Source organism: Sus scrofa, chromosome 2 (assembly GCF_054392235.1).
Source record: "Sus scrofa isolate SSC_HxYL_T2T_F1_AM1 chromosome 2, Sscrofa_HxYL_maternal_Yorkshire_Landrace_v2.0, whole genome shotgun sequence".
Classification (NCBI taxonomy): Eukaryota; Metazoa; Chordata; class Mammalia; order Artiodactyla; family Suidae; genus Sus; species Sus scrofa.
Genome location: NC_139384.1, coordinates 19,040,842 through 19,062,986, shown reverse-complemented (window position 1 = coordinate 19,062,986; position 22,145 = coordinate 19,040,842). Strand labels below are relative to the sequence as shown.

At 43.5% G+C, this 22,145-nt stretch overlaps 2 protein-coding genes across 17 annotated transcripts in view; one reads left to right on the top strand and one right to left on the bottom strand.

Annotated features, from left to right (window-relative positions):
• Positions 1–1,864: 1,864 nt before the first annotated feature.
• On the bottom strand, positions 1,865–14,132 carry HARBI1 (harbinger transposase derived 1). Its single transcript, XM_003122827.7, has 3 exons — positions 14,066–14,132; positions 12,549–13,363; positions 1,865–4,334 (listed from the first exon to the last, which is right to left on the bottom strand). Exons 2-3 carry the CDS (start codon positions 13,216–13,218, stop codon positions 3,955–3,957), a joined length of 1,050 nt encoding a protein of 349 aa, XP_003122875.1. The 5' UTR covers positions 13,219–13,363; positions 14,066–14,132; the 3' UTR covers positions 1,865–3,954.
• Positions 14,133–14,505: 373 nt separating this feature from the next.
• The window catches only part of ATG13 (autophagy related 13), a 59,222-nt gene continuing 51,582 nt past the window's right edge, over positions 14,506–22,145 (top strand). For 8 of the 16 annotated variants that reach the window (XM_005660950.4, XM_005660949.4, XM_021085237.2 and 5 more), the window contains exons 1-2: positions 14,506–14,816; positions 15,188–15,287. The gene's annotated coding sequence lies outside the window, so the exon portion shown is untranslated. The remainder of the gene's footprint in view (positions 14,817–15,187; positions 15,288–22,145) is intronic. The other 8 variants (XM_005660951.4, XM_021085238.2, XM_085011307.1 and 5 more) reach the window with 1 other exon arrangement.

Genomic DNA, 22,145 nt, shown 5'->3' with positions numbered 1-22,145 from the left:
GTTAACCACTGAGCCACGACGGGAACCCCTGTTCAGTTCATTTTAAACTAAGAGAATGTATTTATGGTCCCACTTTTGTATAATTCGAAATTGGTAAACCGATGATGACCCAATATTGTAGTTTTCTCTTAATATATCCAGGGACTTTTGCTGTCTCGAAACGCTAAGGGCAAATCTGAAAAACTCCTATGCCGGCCAGCTGGAGTCATCTATAGAAGATGAGGTTTACCTAAGACAGGCAAAATCTCTTGACTCTTTCCCAAAGCTACACGAGGAAGATACTATAAATCCACAATAAGGAACTTAAGAGAAGATTCTCAGGTACTTATAAAAAGCCTCTATGAGGAGTTCCCTGGTGGCTCAGTGGGTGAAACATCCAGCACTGTCACTGCTGTAGCTCTGCTTACTGCTGGAGCTCTGCTTACTGCTGTAGTTTGGGTTCAATCCCTGGCCCTGGAACTTCAGCATGCCCCAGGAGTGGACTAAAAAAAAGGTGGAGGGGAACCCCTATGAGCAAGCCCTTGGCAGTCTGGAAATACAGACCCTGATGCCTCCTTAAAAATGTTCGCAGGGAGTGAATTCCCTAGTGGCTCATCAGGTTAAGGATCTGGTATTGTCACTGCAGTGGCCTAGGTTGCTGCTATGGTGCAGGTTTTTAATCCCTAGCCTGGGAACTTCCATATACCGCAAGCGTATATCCAAAAAAATGCTCTCAGGGAAAAACAGTGCTAGCCAATGTTGTCTGTTCAGCACTTAGAAATTATCTTTGGTGTGCAAGTAAGAGTTTTGAAAATGGCTGGAGTTCCTGTCATGGCAGAGAGGAAAAGAATCCAACTAGGAACCATGAGGTTTCGGGTTTGATCCCTGGCCTTGCTCAGCGGGTTAAGGATCTGGAGTTGCTGTGAGATGTGGTGTAGGTTGCAGATGCAGCTCGGATCCTGCATTGCTGTGGCTGTGGCTGTGGACAGCAATTGTAGCTCTGATTTGACCCCTAGCCTGGGAACCTCCATATGCCACAGGTGCGGCCCTAAAAAGCAAAAAAAAAAAAAAAAAAAAAAAAAAAAAAAAAAGAGAGAGAGAGAGACTTGAAAATTGCGAAAATTGCTAATGAGATCTCTCCCAGATCCTCCCATTGAGGCTTCATGTCACCATCATGATCTTCCTTTAACGTTCTGAAGGGCTCAAATGCTAGGCACGTTCCAAGATTACAGTCCACCTCACCACTTAAGATACATGGATGGAGTTATGCCTTTCCTCATGTAATACCTATAACAGAACCAAAACTTTTTTTTTTTTTTTTTTGGTCTTTTTGCCTTTTCGAGGGCTGCTTCCCACGGCATATGGAGGTTCCTAGGCCAGAGGTCGAATCGGAGCTACGCCAGAGCCACAGCAACGGGGGATCCAAGCTGCGTCTGCAAACTGCACCACAGCTCACGGCAACGCCAGATCCTTAACCCACTGAGCAAGGCCAGGGATGGAACCCGCAACCTCATGGTTCCTAGTCGGATTCGTTAACCACTGCGCCACAACGGAAACTCCAGAACCAAAACTTTATAGGAAAAGTACCCATCTCAGGAAACTTGGAAAGACTGTGAGAATTAAAATACTGCCTTATAAGGGAGACAAAGCAAGCTTGGGTCACAAGTTAAACTTTACAAAGAAAAAAATCTAACAGGGCACCTCTATTGCGCAATGACTAGAATGAAAGTTTCCAGTTACCTCTTTATGGTCCACTCCCATCTCTACGACATCACCATACTTATTAAGTTCAACCTCCTGGCAAATGGACCCACTTTTTGTCGAGTAGGATGATGATGGGAAATAGCATTTGGAGTAGAAATAAACAGCAGATAATAATCCATAATTGTTTTTAATCTTGAGGATGAGTCACCCTCAATTTATTTCCAAATTTCTTCTGTCATCAGCTGTTCATTTCTTTTCTTTGAAAATCACCAGATTAACACTGCCAAAGGCAGGTAGGAAATGATCCAAGAGGACAATTCAGGGGTATCACATGGTGAGTGGCTGAGAAACTGGGAACAATCCTCAGGAAAGTCTCTTTTTTGTCCTAGTAAAGGCACTAATGTGTGAACCTAATTCACACTTTCATTATTCCAATCTGTTATTTTTATATCAGTATAATTTTAGAATAAAACATGGTGGGGGATTATTTCCTGAGAAATTTTGTCCATCACTCACACACAAGATACTCAAGTAGGCCTAACTCCAAAATTCATTCCATTATGCCTTTTACCTTTTTTAATACCTTCACATGACTTTTTTTTTTTTTTTTTTTTGATCTTTTTAGGGCAGCACCTGCAGCACATGGAGGTTTCCCAGGCTAGGAGTCCAATTGGAGCTACAGCTGCTGGCCTACACCACAGTTCACATCAACGCCAGATCCTTAACTCTCTGAGCGAGGCCAGGGGTCGAACCCGCAACCTCATGGTTCCTAGTTGGATTCATTTCCACTGTGCCACAACAGGCGGGAACTCCTCACATGCCTTCTTTATCCCCTAAACTTTCCTTCAAACAAGGAGTTTCAAAGCAGAATAGCCAAAGAGACATTCTAATATCATGATTATAAGAAATGTGATCTATTTGGATGTGGGATGTCTAAACCTGGGTGAATCTCTTTTGCCCATCAAGAAGTAAATGTCTTTAGATTCCCCAGTAAAGTGTAAGCTTGCTGTTTTTTTTTTTTTGTGTGTGTGTGTGTGTTTTGTCTTTTTTGTTGTTGTTTTGTTGTTGTTGTTGTTGCTATTTCTTGGGCCGCTCCCACGGCATATGGAGGTTCCCAGGCTAGGGGTTGAATCGGAGCTGTAGCCACCGGCCTACGCCAGAGGCACAGCAACGCGGGATCTGAGCCGCGTCTGCGACCTACACCACAGCTCACGGCAACGCCAGATCGTTAACCCACTGAGCAAGGGCAGGGACCGAACCCGCAACCTCATGGTTCCTAGTCGGATTCGTTAACCACTGCGCCACGACGGGAACTCCTAAGCTTGCTGTTTTATCTGCATTTGACTTGTCTTCCACAAGCTGATTGAATTCTTAAGCCCATTTAGCCTTTAACTCCTACTCAGGGTTAGATGTAAGAGACTGGAGTCTAGATGTTCTCCCTGGGAACTGGGTCCAAGTCACAGATCAATTACTCCAGACAGGGAGTTCCTGTTGTGGCTCAGCAGAAACAACCCGACTAGTATCCACAAGGATGTGGGTTCGATCGCTGGCCTCACTCAGCATGTTAAGGACACAGCAATGCAGATTGCAGACACAGCTTGGTTCCCACATTGCTCTGGCTGTCGTGAAGGCCAGCAGCTGTAGCTCCAATTTGACCCCTAGCCTGGGAACTTCCATATGCCACACCTGTGGCCCTAAAAAAAAAAAAAAAAAAAAAAAAAAAAAAGGCATTTACTGCAGACACAAGATGGAAGTTTGCGTGTCCCTGACATCTTAAAACACAAAGCTGCACATTCAGATTAGTAGCCATTTACCTATGTCAGAAGACCACTCCCCAACCTAAAGTTACTCTTTACCCTTGCCTCAGATTATGCCTCTAGAGGTAACAAAGCTAAGATACCATCCAGAGAATTTAGATCAAATATTGCTTTCATTTAAAATCTTTAGATAATTGTGTCTGGCTGGCTAGATACTGTTTTCCCCTTTGCTTTGATTTTCTAGGCATGATATAGATGTCTGCAACCAGGGAACTTTCAAATGAGTGGTGCCAACCTAGAGTTCAGTGGATAGCAGGGAACTATTGTCTTGGTGGCTTGGGGGTAGTTAATAAAATTAGCCCCAAACTGTCTAAAACACACTGATGAAATGTGAGTTTGTGATAGGTGTCCACACACTCAGTCACGCTAGATGATGGAACTGTGTTGGGGGTGGTGAGAGGGAAAGTTGGTCCCAGATCCTCCTGGAAAACCTCCCGCCTCCCCACCTTCCACATTAGCTGAAGTGAGTGAGCATCAGCTCCTGCCGGATACGGTCAGCCTCTAGGTCCAAGGACTCCATGTGCTCATACTCTTCCTCCGGGGGCTGTTCCATGGGTCCTGTCACTGGTGAGGACCAAACATCCATCCCATGCTCCAGGGAGATGTTGTGGAGGACACAGCAAGCCAAGATGATGTGGCTGCACTTCTCCGGGGAGTACTGCAGTGCCCCCTTGGAGCCGTCCAGGCAGCGGAATCGGGAGCACAGGGTTCGGAAAGTCTTCTCGATCACACTGTGAGTCGCCGAATGGGCCATGTTGTAGCGATATTCGGCTGGAGTTTCAGGAATGTGAAGTGGAGTCATAAGCCAGGAGCGGAGAAAGAAGGAGCTGTCACCTGTGGGGAAGGCCCAAAGAAATCATAAATGTTTCTAACTGGAACACAAACAAAAAGGAAAATCCAGGCACATATATGGAGAAAGGACAAGAAAATGCAACAGCTTCTGGAGCCAAAGCACACCAGGTAGACCAAGAGGGAAATGCCGCTGTTGTAAAGAGGAGGTGTGGTCATGAGTCAGAAGACATGAGTCTCGGCTGGGAATACCCTTGGTTTTAAACCAGTAGAGAAAGAGCAGAGGCTAAAGAAAGGCAAGTCTGAAAGAATAAAGGATGGAGGGGAAGGCACTGGAGGAAATGAAATCCCTGGATTTTCTAATTCAGAGATACTGTTATTTAATAGAAGGATAGTAAAGAAGTTCCTGTCGTGGTGCAGCAGGCAGAAATGAATCCGACTAGTGTCCATGAGGATTCGGGTTCAATCCCCGGCCTTGCTCAGTGGGTCGGGGATCGGGTGTTGCTGTGGCTGTGGTATAAGCAGGCAGCTGCAGCTATACCTCCAATTCAACCCCTAGCCTGGGAACTTCCATATGCTGCAGGTGCGGCCCTAAAAAAGCAAAAAAAAATTTTTTTTTAATTTTTTTTAAAAAGTTAGCAAGAACTATCACATAGCAGGGTTCCCTCTGTGCCACAGTGGGTTAAGGACCCAGTGTTGTCTCTGTGCCAAAGCAAAACAACCATCACATCGCAAGCCAATCTTCAAAATCTCTAAAGAGCAAGGATGAAAGAGAGAAAAAGAGAATTCTGCCAGGAGACCTCAAAACACTTGTGAGGAAAAAATTTTAACTTCACCTTTAAAATGTCAGGTCTGGAAGTTCCCTGCTGGCTCAGCACGTTAAGGGTCTGGCATTGTCACTGGTGTGGCTCCAGTTACTGCTGTGGCGAGGGTTCACTCCCTGGCTAAGGAATTTCCTCATGATGCAGGTGCAGCCAAAATAAAAAAAGAAAGAAAGAAGATCAGGTATGAAAGAACTACCTAGAGATTTCAGAGTATTTCATAGACAATAATCATTCATTCATCCAGTGCTAAAAAGAATAAGAAAAAAGTCCCAGGAGTTCCCACTGTGGTTCAGAGGATTAAGAACCTTAGTGTCCATGACGATGCAGGTTTGATGCCTGGCCTCATTCGGGGGAATTAAATGATCCGGTGTTGCCACAAGCTGCAGTGTAGGCAGCAGATGAGGCTCAGATCTTGCATTGCTGTGGCTATGGTGTAGGCCAGCAGCTGCAGTTGCAGCTGTGATTCGATCCCTAACCTGGGAACTTCCATATGCCGCTGGTGTGGCCCTAAAGAGACAAAAACAAAACAAAACAAAAAAGTCCCAGCATCTGAGGCAGAGATTGGAAGTCACTTGTTCTGCCTTCCTAGATATTACAGTCATTAGAACCAAGCCTGGACTTCCCTTGTGGCTCATGGCATAACTACTCAGCTTTGCTTCTACAGTGGTTGTGGCTCAATCCCCAGCTTGGGAACTTCCATACACTGCAGGTGCAGTCACATGTTTAAGTCTTTAGAACCAAGCCTTTGTAACCGAGGAACTGTTAGAATTTCACCTCAACAAGGAGAGGATAAATACAATGATGTAAACAGCAATAGTCAGGGATCAGGAAATAAAATCAGAAGTCAATTAAAATAATACACACAGGCATTTCCTCTAAGTGACTTCCTTATCGAATGATACTGAGAAGTGCTAAAACCAAAACAAAACGAAAAAAACTGGGATACAATGTCCTATTACAATGGTACCATGTCTCTACAAATACGTAATCGTCCAGACCCCCTACATCTGGAAGATGAAATGTCTCAGAGAGAGGTACAAACCCTTAGAAATTTGAGACAAACAGACCGAGGAATCCTAGCTTGCATAGCTGCTGTGTTCCTGACCCCTCCCCAGTTTCGGTAAATAGTTGTGGCTGTTCAGAGTGCTAGGCACCATTCCAAACATACAGAACTCCTTTCCTCCAGGAGCTTACCTTTCTAACAACTGGGTTAAATTTATTTCAAATGCAATTTTTTAAATTAAAAAAATTACTGAGATAATGAAACGTAACATTGTATTAGGTTTAGGTTTATTGGATTAACTTTTTTTTTTTTTTTTGTCTTTTTAGGGCCACACTGGCAGCATATGGAGGTTCCCAGGCTAGGGGTTGAATCAGAGCTGCAGCTGCTGGCCTATGACATAGCCATAGCAATGCAGAATCCAAGCTGCGTCTGTGACCTACGCCACAGATCACGGCAATGCTGGATCCTTAACCTGAGCAAGGCCAGGGATCAAACCCATATCCTCATGGATTAACTTTATTTATTTATTTATTTTTGTCTTTTGTCCTTTTAGGGCCCACCCACGGCATATGGAGGTTCCCAGGCTAGGGGTCTAATTGGAGCTGTAGCTACCAGCCTACACCAGAGCCACAGCAATGCCAGATCCGAGCCACATCTTTGAGCTACACCACAGCTCACGGCAACGCTGGATCATTAACCCACTGAGCAAGGGCAGGGACCGAACCCGCAACCTCATGGTTCCTGGTCGGATTCGTTAACCACTGCACCACGACGGGAACTCCCCACAATCTATTTTAATTGAACTTGTCCCTACTAAATACTGAATTTAAGAAACTGATATTGGAGTTCCCGTTGTGGCGCAGCGGAAACAAATCTGACTAAGAACATGAGGTTGCAGGTTTGATCCTTGGCCTTCCTCAGTGGGTCAAGGTTCTGGCATTGCTGTGAGCTGCTGTGTAGGTTGCAGACGTGGCTTGGGTCTGGCGTTACTGTAGCTGTGGTGTAGGCCAGCAGCTACAGCTCCCATTCGACCCCTAGCCTGGGAAATTCCATATGCCACCGGTGCATCCCTAAAAAGACAAAAAAAAAAAAAAAAAAGAAAAAAGAAAAAAGAAAAAAATAAACTGATGTTGTAAATAATGAAAATAATATCTATGACTCACTGAATACCTACCATATATATTAGGCACTTTAAATATTATCTCTTATCCAATCCCAACTCAGTCAGGCAGATATTCTTGAACTCATTTTACAAATGAGAAAATAAAAATACACATCAGCCATCCTTTGACATGTCAGGCAAAGGGAGAAGAAGGAGCTAGTTGCTAAAGGCTAATAATGTCAGACTCAGAGTCACTAAAACAATGGTATAATGCTGTAAAAGAGAATGAGAAAAACATTTAAGATGAATACAAAAACACAGAGATACTAAATATTTGCTAAACGTTTCTCTAAGAAACAATATGGGTCTTAACTGAGGAAACATACAAGATGAGTTAGTTAATGTAGACCTTTTATAAAATGCTTCATTGTCATTAACTGGTTATAATCCAAGCACCACTGGAAGACAGACACTTGCGGCGGATTTAGGATCAGAATTGCTAAACAGATTACAATTGCTTACATGATCAGTCATCCAAGAGACATTTTGGCAGATCTTAGCCAAAGCTGCTTAGCAGCACTAGGCCAAGAGCTGAAGAAATAAGAACTCAGGCTGGACTGGTTGTGGGAGCAGGAATATTTAGAGAAGGGAAATTAGGTGATGCCCTCTGAAGGGACAGATGAGAATGAGCACACGAAGGGATGACACCCAAGGTGAAAATATGCTTAAAAAGGGGGTGGGGGGAACCAAAGCTAGTTCTAGGTTTGGCAAATCTAGAACAATTGATAGTGTTCTTACGATCAGCCATTTTATCTCTCTCTCTTTTTAACATCTTGTCGTTCCTTGTAATGCTGCTAGTCTTCCCTGCACGTCCAGACCAGTGTTTTCTTTTTTTTTTTTTTTTTTTTTTTTTTTTTTTTTTTTTTGTCTTTTTGCCATTTCTTGGGCCGCTCCCGTGGCATTTGGAGATTCCCAGGCTAGGGGTCTAATCGGAGCTGTAGCTGCAGCAACGAGGGATCCGAGCCGCGTCTGGGACCTACACCACAGCTCACGGCAACGCCGGATCCTTAACTCACTGAGCAAGGGCAGGGACTGAACCCGCAACCTCATGGTTCCTAGTCGGATTCATTAACCACTGCGCCACGACGGGAACTCCCAGACCAGTGTTTTCTAAACATCTATTCATACAAATCATTTAAGGCACCTGTTAAAAAATCATGTCCAGATTCTCTTCTCGAAGATTTTCATTCCTGAAGTTGAAGCGGGGCCCAGAAATGTACATCTTAAATAAATTACCCAGATAAACCCTTTTGGTCTGGAAAATCTGTGAAACACTATACTAGTTCACTATACTAGTCTTCAAACTACTTTTGCTGTTACAGCTAATAGAGGCTGGCTTTTCAACAGGTATGTGCTAGAACTGATAGAACTAAGGGAATCAATTTCCACATCACCAACCTCCTCGGGCGCACCTTCCGGGCAGCATTAGGGCCTAGCATGTGGCCTGGTGCAAAAATGGCCTTAATAAACACTTGTTAGTTCCTATTGTGGCTCAGCAGTAATGAACTCAACTAGTATCCATGAAGACACAGGTTCAATCCCTGGCCCTGATCAGTGGGTTAAGGATCCAATGTTGCCATGAGCTGTGGTGTAGGTCGCAGACTCAGCTCAGATCCCGAGTTGTTGTGGCTGTAGCATAGGCTGGGGGCTACAGCTTTAATTTGATCCCTAGCCTGGGAATTCCATATGCAGCAGGTGCCCTTAAAAAAAAAACAAACACACAATAAACATTTGTTAAATGTTATTGTACTATATATTTCTCCCATCTACACACTCTTTTTTTTTTTTTTGGCCATGTTCATGACATGCAGAAGTTTCCAGGCCAGGCCAGGGATAATATCTGAACCACGGCAGTGACTTGAGCCACACCAACGACAACACTGGATCCTTAACCCACTAGGCCACCGGGGAACTCCCCCACTTCCATTCTTTCTGAAAAGAGGGGAAGCAGAAAAACACGTAAAAATTTGTCTTTGTTTTACCTATTTTCAATTATGTCCTATAAACACTTAAAAACTACTTTTTTTGTTGTTGTTGTTTTGTCTTTTCTAGGGCCACTCCTGTGGCATATGGAGGGTCCCAGGCTAGGGGTTGAATGAGAGCTGTAGCCGCCAGCCTATGCCACACCACTGCGACATGGGATCCGAGCTGCATCTGCAATCTACACCACAGCTCCTGGCCACACCGGATCCTTAACCCACTGAGCAAGGCCAGGGATCAAACTCGCAACCTCATGGTTCCTAGTCAGATTTGTTAACCACTGAGCCATGACGGGTACTCCTTAAAAACTACTTTAAAGTCATAATTCCAACTGAATTTGGGGTCCCAAAGTGTGAAGAACAGAAAATCAGTAATTCCTACATGACCTTGAAGTCCTAACAAAAGGATCATTTGCCAAATAGAGTAACTCCTCATATGATCAGGAGCACAGTGCGTTAAGGATCCATGCAGCTAAGATCCTATATAGCTACAGTATAGGTCACACCTATGCAACTGCAGCATTAGTCACAACTGTGGTTCAGATCTGATCCCTGGCCTGGGAACTCCATATGCTGCAGGACAGCCTAAAATAGAAAAAATAAATAAATTTAAAAAAATAAACACAAAGGAATCAGATGTTCTGTGCCTTAATTTCCTCTTTTATGAAAATATTGATATTAGTATTTAACTCCTGAAGTTTTTGTAAGGATTAAGTGAGATAATCCAATGCAAAGTGCTTACAAGATTGCCTGATAAATTCTAAGTGCTCAGGCATTTTTGGCTGGCTTTAGAGCACAAAGTGATCTCAGAGGAAATCAGCTTGGACCCAAGTACTTCTACAGTGATGAAAGTAGTAGCTGGATGAGACACTTGCAAACAGGCTTTCCCTCACTTCTCGGTGTGAGTTGTATGAAAATAGAGTTTGAAAGTTCAGAGTAGCCAAATGGTGGGATTAAGACAAAAGTCCCGTAGGTGACAGGAGATGGTGGTGCACTGGAATCAGAGTGTAGACCCAACAACTCAAGAAAATCAGTTAAGTTCCAAGATGCTACTCATAGTATCCTGGCAGCTCTAGGCCAGGCAGTGCGACAACAGTCTCTTCCTACTTGCAACAGAGGAGGTTTTTCTTCAACTTCCAGTTAGCACAGTAAAGAGAAAAATTCCTGAGCATCTATTATATGTAAAACACTGTGTTATGAGCATGTGCAGTGCAGATATGATTAGTGGTCTTCAAAGACAGGTCTTCCAATCCTTAATGTGCCTTTTCACCTCTCACATAATATGTTGTATATTAGATAACCCTTTTCCTGTTGCTCACATAAGAGCAGTGTTTGAAAAAGAGAGAAAAAGAGAAAGAGAGAAAGATGGAGGAAGGAGGCAAGAAAGGAGCCAGGCTTGAGGGTTTCATCACTGTTAACTAACTGTATTTCTTGCAGCCCTACAGTCAAATCAGTTTGCACTGCTCAATAATGAATGGGTTCTTGCCCTTTTTCTTTTCTTTTTTTGTCCTCTTTTTAGGGCCGCACCCACGGCATGTGGAGGTTCCCAGCCTAGGGTCTAATCGGAGCTACAGCTGCCAGCCTACATCAGAGCCACAGTAATGCCAGATCTGAACCGTGTCTGCAACCGACACCACAGCTCATGGCAATGCCGGATCCTTAACCCACTGAGTAAGGCCAGGGATCGAACCCACAACCTCATGGTTCCTAGTACACTGCACCATGACGGGAACTCCAAATGGGTTCTTATCTTACTCAGATCATTAAGCCAGGCTTTCCAAGGGTATTGAGGCAGATCACTGAAGTGAGTTTCAAAACGCACTGCCTTCTATCATTTTCATATAGATGTTACAGTGACAATCACCAAGGCAAAAGTAATATACCCACACAATACTTTAGATTGAAATTTCACATATATTACCTAATTCTTACAATAGGTATTACTGCCATTAGCATTATTTTCACTATTTTACAGATGACAAAAATTAAGGCTCAGAGTTCCCGTCATGGCTCAGTGGTTAATGAACCTGACTAGTATCCATGAGGATGCAGGTTCAATCCCTGGCCCTGCTCAGTGGGTTAAAGGTCCAGCATTGCCATGAGCTATGGTGTTAGTTGCATATGCAGCTCGGTCCTGTGTTGCTATGGCTCTGGTATAGGCTGGTGGCTACCGCTTGGATTGGACCCCTAGCCTGGGAACCTGCATATGGTGTGGGTGCGGCCCTACAAAGACAAAAAAAATAATAATAATTAAGGCTCAATTGTATAGATATACTACATTTAACCATATCTGGATTGATAAGTATTTGGCTGTATTTAAGGGGGCATGTTTTTGCAGGGTTGTTGCTATGCTGTTGTTTGTAACTACAAAACACTGCAGAGAACTCTCTTGTGGCACAGCAGGTTGTCACTGCAGTGGTTTGGCTTGGTGCTGTAGTGGGATCAGTCTCCAGTCTGGGAACTTCCATATATTGTGGGTGTTAACTCCCAAATGAACAAAACCAAAAAAACCCAAACTACTGCTGCAGTGCAAGTTCCCCTGTGCAACTTTGTTTTACCTTTTTTTTTTATGGCCGCGCCTGTGGCATATGGAAGTTCCCAGGCCAGGGACTGATTCTGAGCTGCGGTTGCAACCTATGCCAAAGCTGTGGCAATGCCAGATCCTTAATCCACCACACTGGGCTGGGAATCAAACTTGCGACTCCGTAGTGACACAAGCAGCTGCAGTCAGATTTTAACCCACTATGCCACAGCGGGAACTCCTGTTTTACATTATTTCTGAAGGTGTACCCTCCAAAATACATTCTTCAAAGAGATGGATCAAATCATATGTTTTTAAGTGTTAATAAATGTCTTTCAAACGATGATTTTTAAAAAATTAAGGCTCAGAGAATTCTCATTTGAGGTCCCATTAAAAAAGGACCAAGACTAAGACTCAGGTCCACAGACTCCCGTATTTCATTCTACTCTGCCAAATAAGTTTTCTTTTTCTTTCCTTTTTTTTAAGGAACACAGGTGAGGCTTATGGAAGTTCCCAGGCTAGGGGTCGAATCCAAGCTACAGCTGCTGGCCTACACCACAACTACAGAAACTGGGGATCTGAGCCACCTCTGGGACCTACACCAGAGCTTGCAGCAAGGAGGGATCCTTAACTAACTGATCCCCGAGTCCAGGGATCAAACCCGCATCCTCATGGATACTAGTTGGGTTCGTTTCTGCTGAGCCACAATGGGAACTCCCGAATAAGTTTTCCATAGATATAAAATGAAGCATTTACACTTGCAGACTTACCAAGCAGCCAGCTCTCTTTGTGCATACCAGCTTCAAACTGACTGCTGAGAGAAGACTGCTGCAGCACCACACAGTCCTGGAGACTTCCTGGCCAGTTGGTCTCCACAGTCATTAGTGTCCCTCTGATGTCACACACCATCAGGCAGTTCAAAGAATGAAGACCTTTGCGGTTCACGTAGGAAAGGTCCTCGGCATTTGGCGCCTTGATTGCCACATGGATACAGTCGACCACCCCTATGACCCCCGGCATCCCTGCCAACCCATAGAATTCATCCTTCAGAGCCTGCACAGAGGCTTCATCAGCTGGAAAGCGGATGAACTGTGAAGCTCTTTCCACAAGCGCTTCGGTGACATTGGTGACACATCGACTCATAGATGCCTGACTGATTCCAATAGCATCTCCCATCCGAGTTTGGAAGGAACCTGAGGTATAGAAGCCCAGTGCTGCAAGGATCTGTGTCTCTGGGCTAATAGCTCTGGATCTCTGAGTAGGTCTAGAAAGACTTGACCCCAAGAGCTCCACCAAGTAATAAATGAACTGTCGGGGAAACCCATACATGGACATCAAGTATTCATCTGTCACATCATCCAGCTTAAAGCGATCCAATGTCCGGTGACCTCGGCCATATAGCAAGAGATCACAGTCAAGCACTGTTATTGGTATAGCCATAGTATTATATAAAACTTGTCTTTCCTTCCCTATGCTACTTTTCCCGAATCTTCCCAGTATGTTGGTGCAAGAAGGTATTTAAGGAAGTGTCAGAATTCAACGGCTAACCATCATTTAAATGGCTCTGGCATTTATAATCTTCTCTCTGTAAAGGTTAAAAGAAAAAAAAAATTAGAAACCTACCAAAAACTTTAAAGTGATTCAAAGGCTACAACAGATCCTTTTCTCAAATTCCCTTTTTGTTCAAGCAAAAGGTGCTGTAACTGTAACTCGATTTTCATTCGACAGGTTTGCTTTGGTTTGAAGGAGAAATTCACCGCTGAATTTCGGTGGCTCATTTAATGCTTGGCATTTAACTGTGGAGAGAAAAAGATTAATGGAGGTGATGGCATATTTATTCACAAAGTAAAAGAGGTCTGCTCCTAACTATAAGGCTACGAAGCAGCCGACATAAGTCATAACTACCCATGACAGGGATTAGTCACGGCGGGATTCTTTACCCAAAGCCCTCTGGCTTCACCTGATAAGTAAGGGACGATGGGGGTGGGGGTGGCTCTCAAAACAGTCTAACAAGGGAAGAGGGGACAAAAAGCCCTCCAACGACCCAGGCTGGTTGACAGAGATTATGTGCTCTAACAAAAGGCTTTACATTCACTCCAAGAAACCGAAATCGTGAGCCTGAGGGCTAGGAAGTAGGGAAGACCAGACAAGTTAGAAGGAAGGCGCAAAAGACGAGGCTGGAAGAGACAGGATTGAGAGGAGACTCCGCTGCTTTTAAAAGGTAGAAATGGATACGGATGTGTGATTGCCTTTGGCCACTCAAAGTCTGCCAAGGCCGCTCACCCACCTCTCCGCGGCAGCCAGGTTACTAGCCGCACTCCCCACCCAGCCGGGTCCAGCCCTCCTCCGGAACCGGCGTCCGCGCACAAGCCGCCACGGCGCTCAGTATAGGCACCGCCCACTTCGCGTCAGCGCCCGCCCCACGCCGCGTCCTCACTGAAGCTGTCTCCGCGACCTGAGGTTTGTCGGCGCACATTCCACACAAGGACCAAACGTTCGCGTTCTTTCAAAGACCCCTTCTCTTTACGCCTTTCTTTCCTTCGGAGACGCTTGAAGAGATTGGTGAGTCAGACTTATATGGTAAGGATACCTGTTTCTATGGGTACATCAAAGAGGAAAGAGATTAAGTAGGGCATCCTTGTTGTGGCGAAAGTGTGGCTCAGGTTAGATAGCTCTATTTCCCCCAGCCCTCTTCCTTCCCCCGCCTTCACCGAAGCGGATGAAAACAAACACTAACCATGGCGGCGCCGGGAAGCGACCCGCTGGTGGGCTTAAGGCGGGAGTGATCTTTTGAGCTGTGCCGGAAGCCTAGAAGAGCGCTTGTAGACGTCAGTACGACAACTCACGTAATCTGGGAGCAAAACTCCAGGGGCTTGCGAGCCAAGAGACTCCTGAGACGTGAAGTATTATCTGCGACCCGTGCTGTCACTTCAGCCCCGGAGCGCGGAGCCCTCAGCCAGGAGGCGCAGCTGGGCGGCCCCAGGCCTCGGCTTCCGTAATGAGAGCCCAGAGCCACTTTCTGTGTCACAGCTTCACAGGTACTAACTTTAGGGTGAATTCCCCCACATCTCTCAGCGCCCCCGGGTGGGAGGCTAAGGATATGCGGCCTGCGGCCCATGGGGTACCCCCAGCGAAGCCAAAGCCTGCTAGCTTTCAGTCCTCTAAGCTTACTTAGGAAAGTTGATTTAGAGTAGGCCCCGTTGGCCCTTGATTATTCCCAGTGTTTACAAGATCCTCAGAGCTTTTGTCTCTACTTTATCAGCTCTTTGGGTTAAGTCGTAAGGCTTTTTGGAGGGAATTATTATTTACAGTTTGGAGCCATTACTCTGGGATTGGGTGCCAATGTGAATGAGATAGGTTTCCATTCGATCAAGGTTTGTTGAGTGCCAAATATGTACTCCGCGTGTAGGTGAGGTGACTGTTGACTAGTGAAAAAAGGGACCCAAGTTATCTTACTGGCAGTGGAACGACCTGTGGAAACCTGCGATCCATTCTCATTTAATCTCTGGGTAAGTGGCTAAGCATCTTCTTGGATTTATCACTAACTCATCTCAGTTTTCACTTTTCCAGTCATTTAGTTCCCAAGTTTTCCGGGTCAATTCAGTAAAGCCTTTCACCTTTTTTTTTCTTTTTTCTTTTTTCTTTTTTCTTTTTGCCATTTCTTGGGCTGCTTCTTCGGCATACGGAGGTTCCCATGGGCTGCTTCTTCGGCATACGGAGGTTCCCAGGCTAGGGGTCTAATCGGAGCTGTAGCCGCCGGCCTACGCCGGAATCACAACAACGCGGGATCCGAGCCTTGTCTGCGACCTACAGCACAGCTCATGGCAACGCCGGATCCTTAACCCACTGAGCAAGGCCAGGGATTGAACCGGAAACCTCATGGTTCCTAGTCGGATTCCTTAACCATTGCGCCACGACGGGAACTCCAGCCTTTCACTTTTAGTATTTCTTATTCTTCTGGCCATCCCACAGCCAGGGAGAAAGTGATGGGGGGCAGGGGAAGGATACGAATGAATGAACATTAAAGAAAAAAAGGGGAGTTCCCGTTTTGGGTCAGCAGGTTACAAACCCAACTAGTATCAGTGAGGATGCTGGTTCAATCCCCGGCCTCCGTTCAGTAGGTTAAGATTTCAGTGTTGCTGTGAGTTGTGGTGTAGATGGCAGGTGCTGCTCAGATCCTGCATTTCTGTGGCTGTGGCTTAGGCCCCAAGCTGCAGTCTTGATTCAACCCCTAGCCTGGAAACTTCCATATGCTGCAGGTGCGGCCCTAGAAAGAAAAAAAGGAAAAAAAAAAAAAAGTTAAGACAGCTGTGGCAACTTTTGAGATTTACATTTCATAACAAATTACAAACCACTGGGTTTTCCATTACTGTACTTACACCTAACAGTTCCTACTGTGTATTTGTATTTTCTTAGAGTAGTTATTAAAATTAAAGCAAAAACTGCAGATCTTCAGCTATTAAATTATATTGTTTTATTTAAGGGTTAATAATCAGCTGGATACAGTTCAGTCCTCTCATATAAGCATACTGAAATTGTACTGTACGGAAATGGGGGCAAGAAGTCCCTTTTTTTCCCATTGCTTTTCCTGTCCACATCCACCCAGCTGCATTAGCTTATGATCTCCATGACTCAGAGCAGGGTGTCCATAGCCTAGATGTGAAAAGACAACTAAGACGTTAACTTTTGAGCTTCCAAAGATCTAAGTCCTACTATATGAATGAGTTTCCAAAGATAAGTTGACTAATCAGAAAATGCAACCACTTTAGAATTTATTGCACTCACTTGATAAAGTTCATTCCTGATGCTCTGCAATTACATTTTGTTCAAGTGGGAGTGGAAGTATTTATTTTGGAATCTTTATCTAGAGAGAAGTTATTTAATCTTAGTAAGACCTAGAAATTCTTAAAATGTTATTTTTAAATGTTTCTTTTACTTTTTTTTTTTATGTCTTTTTGTTATTTCTTTGGGCCGCTCCCACAGCATATGGAGGTTCCCAGGCTAGGGGTCGAATCCGAGCTGTAGCCCCCAGCTCATGCCACAGCTCACGGCAACGCCGATCCTTAACCCACTGATGGAGGCCAGGGATCGAACCCGCAACCTAATGGTTCCCAGTCAGATTCGTTAACCACTGTGCCACGACGGGAACTCCCTCTTTTACTTTTAAAAAAATAAAAATATTTCTTTTACTTTTAAACAATTTTACTTTATTAGAGAAAAAATGACAAATGACATTCATGACACTATGGTTGGAGCGCTGCTTATAGAGAATAAAGAGTACACCTAAAAAATTTGTCACTGTTATGACCCTTTATAATTCAACTTAAGTTGTTTTTGTTTTTATTTATTTTTTTGGCTACGGCATGGAAGTTTCCAGGCCAGGGGTCAAACCCATGCCCAGCAGTGACATTGCTGAATCCTTAACCTGCTGAGGCACCAGGGAATTTCTGTCTTTATTTACTTATTTATTTACTTACTTTAAAAACTTTTATTTATTTGCTTTTTAGGGCCACACCCATGACATATGGAAGTTTCCAGGCTAGGGGTCAAATCCGAGCCACACCACAGCAACGCCAGATACGAGCCATGTCTGTGACCTACACCACAGCTCAGAGCAACACCAGATCCTTGACCCACTGAGTGAGGCCAGGGATCAAGTCCAGTGTCTCCATGGATACTAGTCAGGTTTGTTTCCATGGGGCCACAAAGGGAAATCCTGTTTTTATTTTTTAATGGAAGAAAAATATACGCCTCAATGATTAAGAAATGCCACCTATTCAGCTAATATTTGAACTACCATGTTGCTTAAAACTTTTTTGACTTATATGTTGACTTGAGAGTCTTAAAATATGTATGCTTTACTAAAAGTTTCTTCTTGGACAAAGCTTACCTAAACTTTATGTGCAGAGGATGGTATAGAGGTAATTACCGGCTTGGGTTGTTGAGCTAAGGCGAATTTCTATAGGGCACCATTTTTTCAGGCATGGATTTAACAAAGCAAAGTGTGCATGAGGTTTTTGGTGCTTCTTTCCTCTTCGTCAAGTCCTGGAGAACTGCAAGTAGTCCCTGGCAGGATAAAGGTAATGGAGGAAGGCAGGAAGAATGCAAAGGAGGCTAGTAGTCTTCTCTAACCAGGGGGAATCAAGCAATTTTTCCTAAAGTTTGGGTTATAAATCTTTTTTTTTTTTGGCCACCCCATGGCATATGGAGTTCCTGGGCCAGCAGTTAGATCTAAGCCATAGTTGCCACCTATGCTGCAACTGTAGCAGTGCTGGATCCTTAACCTACTCTTCACTGCCAGGGATCAAACCTGTGTTGCAGCCCTCCAGGAGAGGCCACCAATCCTGTTGCACCACAGCAGGAACTCCTGGTTTTAAATCTTGAAAGGATTTTAAATCCTTAAAGGGATGTAAAATTAATTTTAAATCTTTAAATGGATTTTAAGTCCCTTAAAATTTTTTTTAAATGAATTTTATGTAATTGTTTCTAACTGTAGAGTAAATGTGAGCCAGTTTATTGGAGAAGTCCTCTAAATGCCAGTGTAAGCAGCATAAGAAAAAATGTGTTTTTGCCCTGGTGTCCTGCATATATGCCCTTGGTTACAAGAGAAGGGATAAGATTGTGCTTCATGATTACATAGAAAAACAATTCAATTAACATGCACAATCTCTCTGTCAATAGTATCTTAGTAAAAGTAAAGATAAATAAAGAATTTATGGAAGTGATAACCAAGTATTGTTATTTTGGAAAATACTGCTTTCACCTTTGACTTTTTTTTTTTTTTTTTTTTTGTCTTTTTGCCTTTTCTTGGGCCGCTCCCGTGGCATATGGAGGTTCCCAGGTTAGGGGTCTAATCGGAGCTGTAGCCGCCAGCCTATGCCAGAGCCACAGCAACGCGGGTTCCGAGCCATGTCTGCAACCTACACCACAGCTCACGGCAACGCCGGATCCTTAACCCACTGAGCAAGGGCAGGGACCGAACCCTCAACCTCATGGTTCCTAGTCGGATTCGTTAACCACTGCGCTATGACAGGAACTCCTCACCTTTGACTTTTGATTCATACAAATATGAAAGAAACAGTTAAAAATCATATTCTTTCCAGGCTTAAAGTTTGTCCCCACCCTCACATTCCTTCTGTATTGCCCACAGCTGTTAGGTCATTAGGAGAGATTATGTTGAGAAGTACTGGTAGAGGTTTAGATGTCCTATTTTAAATATAAGCTTAATGAGGTTTTCACCCTTTAATATATTTCTGTTGGAATTTTTAAGAAACCAGATATTGGCCTTATTTATTCTTTAGACAGGTTTTTATATTTTTCATAGTTAATTATTTTTTTGTTTTTTGTCTTTTTAGGGCCACACCTGTGACATATGGAGGTTCCCAGGCTAGGGGTCCATTCTGAGCTACAGCTGCCAGCCTATACCAGAGCCACAGCAATGCCAGATCCAAGCCGTGTCTGTGACCTACACCACGGCAATGTCGGATCCTTAACCCACTGAGCAAGGTCAGGGATCAGACCCGCAACCTCATGGTTCCTAGTTGGATTTGTTAACCACTGAGCCACGACAGGAACTCCTTTCATAATTAATTAAACATGGTTTTTACCTTTATTCCATCCTCCCATTTTCTTTTGGTCTCTTTCATTGTCTGGTTTCTTAAACTGAATACTTACTTAAGTCTTTTTTTTTTTAATTATAAAGGCATATAAGGCTATACATTTTCCTCTGAATGCTTCTTTTTCTCTCTCATTTGTTGTCAGATATTCTCAATTTTATTAATCTGTAGATAATTTGTAACTTTGATTTTATGTGTGTTTATTTTAAAAAGCTTCTTAATGTGTACATCGTTATTAAGTGTTTCTGTTTTTTTTTTTTGAACTATGGACTATAACATTTGGAAAAGAGTTTTTTTTAATGGTGAAGAACATGATCAGAGTTCTCATCGTGGCTCAGTGGTTAACGAATCTGACTAGGAACCATAAGGTTTCAGGTTCGATCCCTGGCCTCACTCAGTGGGTTAAGGATCCGGTGTTGCCATGAGCTGTGGTGTAGGTCACAGACTCGGCTCAACCTGTGGTGTAGGCCAGAAGCAACAGCTCCGATTAGACCCCTACCCTGGGAAACTCCATGTGCCAAGGGTGCACAAAAAGACAAAAAAAAAAAAAAAAAAAAAAAAAGAACATGATTAATTTATGGTGTCCCTTGAACTTAAGAGAGGAACATGAAATTTAGAGTCAATAACTAAGAGCTTTATTGAAGATCACATACTTGGCAGGTACTCTTTATAGGAACTTCCTTATTTAATCCTTACCACAACCCTATGAAAAAGGAGTCTGAGGTACAGAGAGATTGAGTGACTTGCATATAGGCTGCTATGCACATATATATTAGACTTGGTTTTATTATTGTTGTTCTGTTTTTTGTTTTTGTTTTGGCTGCATCAGAGGCATGTGGAAATTCCCAAGCCAGGGACCAAACCTGTACCACACATCAACCCGAGCCATAGAAGTGACAACGCCAGATCCTTTAACCACTAGGCTACCAAGGAACTCCCTAAATTATTTTTTATGGAAGTACAGTTCATTTACAATGCTGTGTTATTTTCAGGTGTGCAGCAAACTGATTCAGTTATACATATGTATATAGCTGTCTTTTTCAGATTCTTTTCCCATAAAGGTATTACAGAATACTGAGTATAGTTCCTGTGTTATACAGTAGGTCCTTGTTGGTTATATATAGTAGTGTATATATGTTAATCCCAAAGTCCTAATTTGTCCTTCCCACTCAGACTTGGTTTTAATATTCAGGTCCTCAATATGTATATATTTTTTATATCTACTTGACATGTCAGAGAGGTATATTGAATCATTGGTGTGGTTTTGGTTTTACTAAGCTCTTCTAGTATCTCTATGAATTGTTTTTTTGTCCACACTCATGGCATGCAAAAGTTCCTGGGCTAGAGGTTTAACCCATGCCACAGCAGTCACCAGAGCCACAGCAGTGACAATGCTGGATCCTTAACACACTGCACCACCAGGGAACTCCGTATCTATGATTTTTTGATTTTTTGCTTTTTAGGGTTACACCTGTGGCATACGTAATTTACCAGGCTAGGGTCAAATTGGAGCTGCATATGCCAGCCACAGCCACAGCAACACCAGATCCAAGCTGCACCTGCGACCTACACCACAGCTTGCAGCAGCAGCACTGGATCCTAAACCCACTGAGTGAGGCCAGGGATCAAATCCACATCCTCATGGATACTAGTCAGATTCTTAACCAGCTGAGCTATAGCAAAACTCCCTCTTCCTACTTCTTTATTTTCAAACTTTCTTTGTAACTCTTTTAAGTCAAAGATTATTTCAGTTGTTTAAACATTTTCTGTTCTGTTTCTCATTGTCTGCAAGGAACTTTCTAAGTGGAAAAATGATCTTTTATAATTTAATAGTTAATTTGATGCCTAGAAAGTGGGGAAATTACTGTTTTGTTCTCTTTATCCTCGAATTTGTATTTAACTGTCTTTTTTCCTTACTAACTGTTCCTGATTTGCCATACTGAGCTTTTAAGCCTAAATTCAAAACATTTAAAGACTATTAAAATTGGAAACAGGACTTCCCATTGTGACTCAGCAGCTGAAGGACCCAATGTAGTCTCTGTGAGAATGCAGGTTTGATTCCTGTCCTTGCTCAGTGGGTTAAGGATCTGGCATTGCTGAAAGCTGAGGCATAGGCCACAGATGCGGCTCGGATCTGGGGTTGCCATGGCTGAAGCATAGGTCTCAGCTGCAGCTCTGGTTCAACCCTTAGTCTGGGAATTTCTGTATGCCTCAGGTGCGGCCATAAAAAAGGAAAACATAAAAATTATTTTTTGGGGGGTTATCAAACACAACTTAGAATAGATTTACAAGGAGATCCTGCTGAGTAGCATTGAGAACTATGTCTAGATACTCATATTGCAACAGAACAAAGGGTGGGGGAAAAATGTATACATGTAAGGATAACTTGATCCCCTTGCCGTACAGTGGGGAAAAAAATTTTTTTTTTTCAGAGTTCCCGTCGTGGTGCAGCAGAAACTAATCCAGCTAGGAACCATGAGCTTGCAGGTTTGATCTCTGGCCTTGCTCAGTGGGTTAAGGATATGGCATTGCCATGAGCTATGGTGGAGGTCGCAGACACAGCTTGGATCTGGTGTTGCTGTGGCTGTGGCATAGGCCGGCAGCTACAGCTCCAATTAGACCCCTAGCCTGGGAACTTCCATATGCTGTGGGTGCAGCCCTAAAGTGACAAAAAGACCAAAAAAAAAAAAATTATTTTTTTCAGTAACCACTGTTAACTTTTCCCAGTTTTAAGAACTAGGGATGGAGTTC